General features: G+C 41.2%; 1 protein-coding gene across 5 annotated transcripts in view; it reads left to right on the top strand.

The window, feature by feature from the left end:
• LOC119446790 (Golgi integral membrane protein 4) overlaps nt 1-11518 on the top strand; it is a 62355-nt gene continuing 50837 nt past the window's right edge. For 3 of the 5 annotated variants that reach the window (XM_037711343.2, XM_037711344.2, XM_037711339.2), the window contains exons 1-5: nt 232-425; nt 969-1164; nt 2943-3017; nt 4499-4536; nt 9158-9211. In XM_037711343.2, the coding sequence (XP_037567271.1) occupies nt 984-1164; nt 2943-3017; nt 4499-4536; nt 9158-9211 (348 nt within the window). In that variant the 5' untranslated portion in view covers nt 232-425; nt 969-983. Of the gene's footprint in view, nt 170-230; nt 426-968; nt 1165-2942; nt 3018-4498; nt 4537-9157; nt 9212-11518 lie in introns of those variants that run through there. The other 2 variants (XM_049664382.1, XM_049664384.1) reach the window with 2 other exon arrangements.

Below are 11518 nucleotides of genomic sequence, written 5' to 3'. Positions count from 1 at the left end.
ACGAAAGCTGCCTGCATATGCAGACGAAGCGTGCTTAGCGCCTTTCATACGGGGGTCTTGCGCCTGTTTCTAGGCGTAGGACATTTTTTGCGCTTTACTGAGAAGTTCGTAAAGCAAAATACAACTTGCAGCCTATGCAGTGTGTCGACTGGTTTGACTGCTACGGACGGTACGTTGCAGAATACTTGAAGGCTGACCCATCTGAAACGAAACGTACCGGGGTGATCTCCCGGCATGCATCAGTGGCCGACGTCGTCCACGTCGCAAATGTTTACGTTGATTTGTGTTGTGTCTGCTGTAAAAAGAGTAGGATTGGTTTACCTCACTCGATGATTCCCAGGCACCTGCGAATGCTGTCCGTCGTTTCGCCGCTAGTTTTAAATGATGCAGTCGTTGTGGGAGTGCAAGCGGCCGCCTTTGACATGGTATTTGTGCCACTCTTTCGTCGGCGCCTGTTGTCATGCCTAAACACACGCCTACCGAAAGCGGTCGTCAGCGTGTATCGTTGACTGCCGAGGAAGGTGTTGAACATCTGCCGCGAGGGAGTTCGTTTTGTTTTTTTTCTGAGGATATGATAGATTGCTGGTTTATAAAACAAATCTGCTTCGTGCTTGACAAGTATCGTCATATTGTAATTTTTTAAACCTTGCTTTAGCTCGCGCTCGCTGCCCTACATTCGAAGAGCTTGCATGGACTTCTTGCTCATGCAATGCAGTTTCTAATGACCCGCTATTGAAGAGAATGGAAACGCTTGCGTCTATCGGCTAGCCTTGTACAAGTCGGAAAGCCGCGGTTCTGCTCGCGAGCGCGCGCCCGTGTGGCTGAAAAAAAGAAAACAAAGTGGGCTGGTCGTTTTAGAACGCTTCGAAGGGCTGAATCCATTGCTGACGAAACGCTGTGTAACGTAGTTGCTAAATTTCTTTTTTTCTTCTTTCTATTTTTGTTCCATTTCTACGCTCCACTTGCAGTGAAGTTCGAGCACCATGAACACGGCCGTCATCATGAGGAATTCGAAAGTCCGTACATTTTTGTACGTGCTTTTAGGCTGCTGTATGTTGTTCACGGTGTTCCTCTTGTCTTCCACGCACACCAAGTTAAAAGATTCACAGGAATCGAACGACAAGTGCCAGCAGCAGAGGGACTCGCTGTCTGCCCAACTCCAAGGTGGATATGCATATTTGTTTCTCTCTTATTGCACCGGAAGTGTTCTAAACGTGTTCTTTGTCGATGACATATATCGTTCCTTTCTTGCTTCTGTATTTGTGGCTATGACAATAGCGTGTGCGCGTGTTTTTTCAGTTTTGCTTTGACGTACAGTTTTGAGCATGGTGTGTTCACGCCTACTATGGTTTCAGAACCATCTGACGCCGTTTAGCTGCTTGTCTATTCAGAATAGTATTATTTTACTGCCAGTTTAGTACCTCTACTCCATACAGTGCATTGCTCATATAGCTACCTGATGAAGTGCATTACGGATTTATTATTTTGTCTCACAGTTCAGCCAGAAGTATTTTTTTTTGTTGTTTTTCTTTGACCAATGCAAATAATCATGATCTGAAAGGGTCGTTTTGCTCTCCCGGTCTCACCTGATGTGAAACTTAGTTATTTTGTTTAAACTGCATAAATTTCACTTAGTATGCTGTGGTCCAAGCAGAAACCATTTAAACAGGGGAGCCATTTATTTGAAAACATGTATGCAACAAAAGCTACAATTCCACTACTTTCACCAGGTTCATTGTGCACAGTCAGCATGACCATGTTGATTTAAGGTATGTTCGATTCGTCTGCACCACGTGAACCAGTTCATGAGGTGCTCCAACCTGCCATTCATTTCAGCGGTGCAGCAGTGGCACCCTCTGAACCGCACCATTTCTTTCAAAAGGTGCAGGGCTGGTTCACATTTTTGCTGCACCCTCTCTACTGTGAGTGTCGACTTGGTGCATACGTACGTCTGTGAATCAGTGGCACAGCCAATGACGCAGCACACATGCGCAAGCGCAGATACAACTCCGCATACTTGCGTCTGCTGTGCCTGCACAAGCGTGGGTGTATTTACACTTCAGAAGCCAATCACACCAGCAGTTCAGGACTTATGCACTCGGTACACATTAGTCAGACAAACCATAACGCCTGCATAGCGTCTGCACCTTGGCATTCGTTTCGAGTGTTGTGCTGTGCCTGCCGCACAGAAATCGAGCTGTACAATTTCTGAACCTCTGTGAACTTGTTCACAATGGTGCAGGTGAATCCAACTGACCTTTAGTTCAACCTCGTGATGAACTGCTGCTGCACTACCATAGTTACACTTATTTCTTTTGTGGCTGCGGTATTGAAATTTTCTAAGTGGGACCTAGCTGTTCTTTTCATTTATTGCTTTCACCTGTAGAGCACTGTTATATTTCTAGCTGTGTAACTAAGGGTAGGGGGGGGGGGGGGGGTAAGATACCTGTCTGAACCTTTTTAAATTTCGTGATTGGTTCAGGTATGCCTTGGTTAGCTGATGGGCTTTCTAGTGTACTTTACAAATGAAAGCAAACAAAATGACTTGCTTTATACACTTTCTGCCTTAAAAGTTACATTATAAAGTACAGTTGAGATTTTATGCAGATTGCTTGGTGCAGACATGCGCCTGCTTACCTAGAGTGCTCGAGCACTGTGCTTCAAAGCAAGTAGTAGTGCTAAAGCAGCATCTAGGTTCAGGATACTATGCTGAAGACTTGTGTTACGGGTCCAGGTGACTACTGTTGCTGACAAGCATTCTTTTAAACCAAGCAGCAATGCAAAAATAACGCTTCCCTTGACTTGCGGCTCACCCATCAACCGCTTTAGGCAAGTGTGTGGCTCACCATACTTCTGGCTACCATGTTCCTTTACTTAAGGGATTTTCATTGGTGCTTGATATGTGCTTCCTGACTCCTTGAACCCTTCTTTTCTTTTTGCAGTTGTTTATGAGCACAAAAGTCGTTTGGAAAAAACGCTACAACTGGAAACAACGGATAGGAAAAAAGCTGAGGATGGTAATATTGTCTTGCTATAATTTCTATATCAGCGGGTGCACTAAGCCACGCATTGCATTGAATCAAGTACACATTATAATGTGCTTCAAAATTACCTACATTTGTCACCAATATGTGGTTTAAGTAAACGTTAAAAATTGCAACGACTGCTAAATTTGACCTTTTGTATTGGTGGAATTTATGTTAAACATGATTATTATGCTTTTTATGCTGTAGAAAGAGACCTGGGTGTTGATATAGATTCAGTGTAGTTCTTTTGCATGTTCATTGTTAGAACTTTGCACCAGCATACTGGATTTTTTGTTTGTTTTGTATTGGACTGCAACTGCTTCATTTTGCATTGCGGAATCACATACACTAGGGGTGTTCAAATAGCGAAATTTTCAAATCAAATATCAATATTCAAGGAAAAGACCTTGGAATATTGAATAGAATATTTCCAAAAAAGAAAAAAGTGGTTAAGTCTCATGAACTTTGTTCAGCAACAAATGGCTTGTTTACATATTTTGGGACATGAAATACTGTTTACAACTGCATGTAGGGTCACCTGAGAAGCTTGTAAATAAGAAACAAAGGAAAGTATGATAATATCTGGTGCACAATGACAGTAATGAAAAAAAAAATAGCTCGTCACCAGATACATGTAGTAGAGTGTAATGCTCATTAATGAGCTTGTGGCGACGAGCGATCACGTAGACCGGTATAGTCTCGACCTCTTGCGGGAGAGGAAAAACCGACAGTCAATCTCTTAGCCTAGAATTTTTAATCTCTTTTGGAACGCTAGCCCGTGCCAGCCGCTCATGCCGCGTGTAGACGCGAGCATCTTCATAATTCTCATGTGACGCCGATGCTGCTGCCGCTACAAGCTAAAGGCAACAGTACAGCAATAATAGCACATCACCAGATACATGTAGTAAAGTGTAGCGGTTGTTGACCGAGCTAAGGGCAACACTACAGCACCGTGTATTATTTTTGAAGGATTCCAAACACGGGGAGGTTGGCCAAATAAAAAGTTGCCTTGTCGAAATAGAGGCAGCGAATTCGTAGGCATACAAGTTCAACGACTGGCAACTATTGTGCATAAGTGAATCCTCCATGTGTTCGCTTATGGTCTATATCGTCTGTGTGACATCCACAGTTCTCCTGAACCAGAATCATTCAGACGAGTTTCCAGTTGCGCCAGTGTTTATCCTGACAGACTGCAAGAACTGTTGTTTTTCTTATAGTATTAGAACGAAACGAATATTCTACAGCTTTGAATAGTGAATTCTCAGATTGAATATGAATTGAATAGCAAAGAATATTTGACTCGTATTTGAAATTTCGAATTTTACCCACCCCTACAGAAAACATAAAATTGTTTGCAGTAATATTAGCTTGATGTAATTAAATTAGTGGTGTATTGCATCAGATTTCGCAAAGTGTGCTCAATGTCTCCTAATGGTGTCTTTTGTATCTATTCTTCAATTTTCCTTTTACAGCTGCAAAGACTCTCAGAGATCAGGCAGAAAGAGATCGGGTAAGGCACTTTCATTGCCTGAAGCAGCATTGCATCTTAGTTGTGCAACTTACATAGCTGGCTCTGTGGCGCTTGTAGCGTCTTCAAAGAGCAGCCATATGAGAGGGTTTGTGCATGTTTAAGAATTTGAGATATTTTCGTTATTTAATTGTTGTGCTGCTGGACCTTCTCGCATATTTAGGGCCATGCAATTTTTACATCAACTCTTTTGTTTCTTTGCATTTTGCACTAATTCAGACTTCTTTGTTTTTTTGGCACTGTTGACATTAGCGATGGTCGACTGGGGTTACCTGCTTTTTCCTGGCCCATAGGAATACATGGGACCAAGAAGGCTCCAATTTAATTTCTCATTATGCAGTGCAGTTATGAAGTGCACATTTCGTGAGAAAATTCCTCTTACATCTTAGAAGAGCTTGCAACGCAAACCAGCAGCCCTCTCAAACCAAGTATATTTTTAAAACTTAGTTGTAGTGGCAGAATCAATACTCCCAATGTGCCCACCCCATTGGAAGGCCAGTTGACAAGTACTTCAAAAGCATTTATGACTGCCCAATAATGCAGACATTTTGTTAACAGCTGCCCAGTGCATGTCACAACAACTTACAAAATATCAACATCAACACAACTGATTTTGGAATATATTAGTAGGCAGTAACACAAAATAATAATTACGTGCTAAATTAAAAGCAGCATAGCATGCAAAATAGCAGCATCATGAACAGTAATAAAATAGCTTCAAATTTCTGGTATTCACAGGGCGTGGCATTACACGCTAACAAGGCACATTGTGAAAGCAGTTTTATTCTACTTTGTTTTTCAAACTGTATGTCATCGAAACAGGTGTTTCGAGCTTGTACTTTGCCGATACATAGATATTTTTATTCAGGATGAACACTACGCAGATCTACACTCGGGCGTTGACAGAGTATAAATGAATACTACTCATGACACAGTAATGTATATGTCGGGTAAGTCATACAAGCGAACAAACTAGGAAGGAAAATTCAATGCTCTTCATATCAAGTCTGCTGTACTCATCGATAAGAAAACACAAAAACTGAAAAAAAAAAAACGACAGCGTAGAGGCCTTCGTCCTGTAGTGGACATAAATATAGGCTGATGATATATCCAAAGAGCCCTGAATATGCACTGCCACGAACACATTTCGTTGTTGCACGCTGATGCACTCTGAAAACAGGGCATGTATTCCCCATGGGAAGCAACAAAACCAAAAGCAGACACACAAACACTTCTGTAAAAAAGCACTTGTAAAGATGCTGGTGACCATCGGACGATGATGGTTCCTTTGTTACAAGTCAACAGAATCTCGGCGTGCTCTTGGGTTATTTCACACTTCTTCGTTGGTTAGACAAGCAACAGCACAAACAACTTGAAGCTGCTTGAGTACAGCTAGTAACTTGTGGTCTCTTTTGTTCCCCCTTAGTCAACCATTCATGGTAGGGATACAATTCAGGCAAAACGCATCATTTGGGGATGTTTCGTTAATGTGATTAGTATTCAAGTGGTGGTGCACATGTAATTTGGTGGTGGGAGATTCATTATTGAGAGGATTGGTAAAGATTTGTTTGATATGTAATTATGAGACATGTATATTGTAAGAATGGTGAGTGGTGTAAGATTCATGTTGTATGTATGAAGACATACATAATCGGTGGTGAGAGAAGCAGAATTATTTTAGGAAGGAATCGGACATTTGGACAGATTTCAAAGACATTGGGAAACATTGGGTGTTCAGAAATGCCACTGGATAACGTATCGTCATTGTTTTCTTATTGTTTAATCTGATTTAGAGTTGATTAGAGAGAACTGCTGAAACTTGTCATGTATGTGCCATGCACTGCAGCTGTGGTCCTCTCTCACGCTTCCCTCTGGACGTGGTGTGCCATCTAGTGTGCAAGTCTCCCTCCTTTTGCGTGGCCTCTAAGTTTGCACAGGTGACGCACCGGTGCATGTTAACACTGAGAATTAATCCCTCATTGCCTAGCCCATAAACGTGGCCGATGGGATACAGCATTGGGCTACTGTGCACCGTCACCCAGGTTCGATACCAACTAGTACCGAAATTTTTCAAGTCTTTCTTTTTATTAGAAAGATCGCCAAAGTAAAGAGGCCAAAGCACGATACAAACCTGCAAACAGGGGATGTAGACTAGGAGTGCTAATCACATTAAAAATCTGTTTCCTCAACATGGACTTCTCTGGGAGTTTGTGTAAGGGGAAGAGTGGTAGAAAGCAAAGCTAAGAAATGTAATGTAGCCAAGTTAAGCTATGCCCCTGGCGTTGCCATTTGCTGTTTCGATAAATGCTGCCCAATGGCCTTTAAAGGAAACTTTTTTTGCTGTGTTGCATCTGTGTGCACTGTTAATAAAGAATATCAGCAGGCTTACTGCCAGAAGTGGGCTCCAAGTGTTTCTTTCTTGGTTTTAGTTGACGCTCTTGAGTGGCTTCTTGTATGTATGTTCTTGCTGGTATTGAACAATAGGCGTAATTTTAAATCATTACGTTTGACGCTAACCTGGTGTGTTTTCTGCATCGTGGGCAAAGGTAAATCGTGAAACAAGAGGCAATCACTGAACTCAACTGGGGGGGGTAGCATACAATGGCAGCACAAACACCCCAACTCTCCGCAGACATATGCAAACGTGCAGTGGGTCTGTAGAAGATTTGCTAGAAGCAGCCCTTGCAACGGGTTGTAAGCTGCTGTCACCTAGCCTATCACCTTGCCGGAAGTAAAACCAAGTTTATCTTCGGAAACTCATCTTTAATAATCTAATTTCTGCATTTTTCACATGGATGGTGTTGGGTTGTTAGTTTTATTACATATATACCAAATTTTATGTCTTAAAATTGATTGGTGGTTGTTTTTATCTGTGAGTTAACCAGCATGAAAACATGGCAGCACACAAGGTAAAAATGTGGCACATCTCTTGAATACAGGCAACCAATTTTTCGTTTGTCATCATCATCATCAGCCTATATTGATGTCCACTGCAGGATGAAGGCATCTCCCTGTGATCTCCAATTACCCCTGTCTTGTGCTAGCTGTTTCCAACTTGCGCCTGCAAATTTCCTAACTTCATCACCCCTCCTATTTTTCTGCCGTCCTCGGCAGTGTTTCCCTTCTCTTGGTATCCATTTAATGGTCCACCGGTTATCCATCCTACGCATTACATGGCCTGCCCAGCTTCATTTTTTCTGCTTAGTCAACTAGAATATCGGCTATTCCCGTTTGCTCAATGATCCACACTGCTCTCATCCAGTCTCTTAACGTTAGGCCTAACATTTTTCATTCCATCTCTCTTTGTGCGATTCTTAACTTGTTCTCGAGCTTCTTTGTTAACCTTCAAGTTTCTGCCCCATATGTTAGCACCTGTAGAATGCAATGATTGTACACTTATTTTCAACGACAGTGGTGAGCTCCCAGTCGGGATTTGGCAATGCCTGCCATATGCACTCCAACCCAATTTTATTCTGTAAATTTCTTTCCCATGATCAGGGTCTCCTGTGAGTAATTGACCTAGATAAACATACTCTTTTGCAGACTCTAGAGGCTGCCTGGCGATCCTGAACTCTTCTTCCCTTGCCAAGCTATTGAACATTATCTTTCTCTTCTGCATATTAATCTTCAACCCTACTCTTACACTTTCTCGGTTAAGGTCTCTCAATCATTTGCTGTAATTCGTCCCCATTGTTGCTGAATAAGACTATGTCATTTGCAAACCGAAGGTTGCTGAGATATTCGCCGTTGATTCTCAATCCTAATCCTTCCACGTCCAAGAGCTTGAATACTTCTTCTAAGCATTGTGTCTAAGCAAGAGATTGTGTCTCCTTGCCTGACCACTTTCTTGATAGGTAACTTTCTACTTTTCTTGTGGAGAACCAAGGTTGCTGCGCAATCCTTGTGGATATTTGCCAATATATTCACATATGCATCCTGTACTCCTTGGTTGCGTAATGCCTCTATGACTGCTGGTATCTCTACTGAATCAAATGCTTTTTCATAATCTATGAAAGCCATATAGAGAGGGTGATTGTACTCCGCAGATTTCTCTATTACCTGGTTGATGACATGGATATGATCCATCGTAGAATATCCCTTCCTGAAGCTGCAGCCTTTTCTCTTGGTTGGTTGAAGTCAAGTGTTGCCCTGATTCTATTTGAAATTAGCTTGATGAATATATTATACAGTACTTAAAGCAAGCTAATGGGTCTATAATTTTTCAATTCTTTAACGTCTCCCTTTTTATGGATGAGTATAATATTGGCGTACTTCCAGCTTTCTGGTACACTTGAAGTCGTGAGGCATTGCATATAAAGGGCCGCAAGTTTGTCATAGATCCATTATATTTACCATTCAAAAGTTGCAACTAGGCTATGGGACATACCATAGCAGAGGACAGCTGGTAATTTCCGATAATGTAGAGTTATTGTGCTTTGTCATGGTGGCTTGCACTCTGTTATACTGAGAGTTGACGAGTTAAATGTCACTGCATTTATGGAGAGGGTGATTAAAAAATGAATCAATTTTTTTCAGCCACTCCTTCTGACTCATTAATACATATAACATTCATTCATTTGACAGTGAGCTTGTATTTCCACAGGCCGATGCTCGAGACAAGATCAAAAGCTTGCAGAAGGACCTGACAGAGTTTCAGGCAAGTGTTTACCTAGTGAGGCTGATTTCCTAGCCACACAATCTCTGAATCTCTAAATGTATATATCAGTGCATGAAGGTGTGAGCCAGTCTGTGAGTGCTTGTAAACATGTTTCCTTATAAGTGAATTTATTCAAATGCAAATATCAGAAAACCATTTTGCTTTTAATATTGCATTGAATTTCCCAATTATTTGTGCTTCACTGATTCCAATTTCATTGCAAGAAAAGTATGTTAGGTTCATGTGAAATTAATGTTGAAACACGTTGATATGAAACAAATGTTGGAACACGTTCATGTGAAATTAATGTTGAAACATCCATCAAGACACTGGGCATAATTTTTAGTGAGAATATTACATGGCAGGAATGTGCCCATATACTCAATGTTACAGAAGAGTTATTGGAAGCAGGATCCATACCTTGATGCTTCATTAGGCAAAGTGACTCTTCTATTTATTTGCAGCTGAATTATTGTGCCTTGAAATGGAGGCACTGCAACCCACACACACAAAAAAAAGGCTAAATGTTTCATTTCTTCACATGCTGCAGAACAAATCTTTCGTTGTGACAAAATAATCAAAGTTAGTTACATGTACAATCATAAAGTCATACATAGGTTAAAATGTACTATACAGGATAGGCTCAACTAAACCTTAGGCCTCGTTAACTAAAGATAAACCACGAGAGCTCGCTCAAATTGGTGTTGACCACCCTGGCAGATGCCACTTTTGTGTGCAAGCTATGGCTGGCAGTGCATTAATTGTGCGCTGCCAACGAGGCTAGACCTGGCTTAGGAAAGTATACATGCAACACTCACTTCTAATGACTTATTAGAGTTTTATTGTAGCTGTAGAGGATGACCTGCGTCATGTACGATGTAATCTAAGTCTGATCACTCAGAGATGTCTCAGACTTTTGTCATATCAAAAAATGTCATAGGTGTAATTTGTATGCATTTTCTTCCCTTTAAAATTTCTTTATCGGTGGAGAGCTATAGCTGACATTCTCCAGAGAATTGGGGTGTGAGTTCATGTGCAACACAAATTTCACTGACTCTATGATTTGCGCACGCACTTTACAGATGAGGTTGCTTCAGCATTAGAGAAATTGTAAACAAAATGCATTCTATTATGCACATCAGCAGCACCGTAGGACATTACTGTGCATTGTAATTAAGCAACAAAAATTGTTGTGGGTCGGTCTTGCACCAACTCCAGGATTTGCCGCTTGGCTGTCCTTGGCAGCTGCAGGTGTAGGGGGTGATTTCATGTCGTTTTATTTAGGGGGCTTTTGGTGTCTACATTGTGCTCACATTTCCTGCGTGTGCTTGTTAGGCTTGCTCCCCTATTTAAATACCTTGCAACAGTGCTGTATCCTCCCATTCTTTTCTGTAGCATAAGTTATTGTGTGGCTTGCCTTAAGAATGGAATACCAACTTGCCCAGCAAACCATCCTTCCATCGTGAATTGTGTTGCTGCATGCTGTTCTTTGCATGGCACAGAATGTAAAGTGGCACTTCCATAGCATTGTATGTAGTTGTTGCATAATGGCTAAATGTAATTATGGAGTTGTGGGAAGACAGTCATACATACAGAAGCACACATGTGACAGGGCTCCTGAGAATACTCCTACAGTCTCATTCGCATTTGTTTAATCTGAGAAACGGGAAGCAGCATAAACATATTATTTAATACAGCACTTAGACTAAACATAAATAATCATAGCTCTTTTTGTACATCTAGCTCATGCCTTCATGTTATTTTTGTACCTGTTGGTGTTGGTAAAGCTGGAACTGCTCTCTTGGATGTTTGCAGTTAAAGATTTACTTTGCATCCTATTTAAAATGTAATATCAAAAGATTTCATATTTTCCATACATGTAATTGTTGGACTATTTCTTTAAAATTTGCACAATATTGCTTTTTTGCTTACTAGCTACAATTTGTCGCTGTTATAGTGATCAGTGCCCTGTCAGGCTACTTTCTGGTGACTGTTCTTCTGGCTGTCTTTTTTTTGTTTTTTACAATGTATTGTCATAGGTGAAAATAAGCTGCTCTGATTTGATTTATTATGAGAGCTAAGCATAATTTATCACAACACAGAGCTCTTGTGGTGCAAATTTGGTGACATCCACTCCAGGATGCACAATAAAGCACCTGCAGGGTAGCGTAAAGGCAGGCCAAATCAAGACTGTGACTTGGGCGAATTGATTAATACCTAATGAGATCAAAGCATGACTTGGATGAAGGCAGGAGAATGCAAAACCAACCATTAAGACAGCTCTATACTTGTTGGCAACTTTCTGTG

Source organism: Dermacentor silvarum, chromosome 3 (assembly GCF_013339745.2).
Source record: "Dermacentor silvarum isolate Dsil-2018 chromosome 3, BIME_Dsil_1.4, whole genome shotgun sequence".
NCBI classification, from domain to species: Eukaryota; Metazoa; Arthropoda; class Arachnida; order Ixodida; family Ixodidae; genus Dermacentor; species Dermacentor silvarum.
The sequence above is the reverse complement of the archived record's forward strand: the minus strand, read 5'-3'. Positions and strand labels throughout refer to the sequence as shown.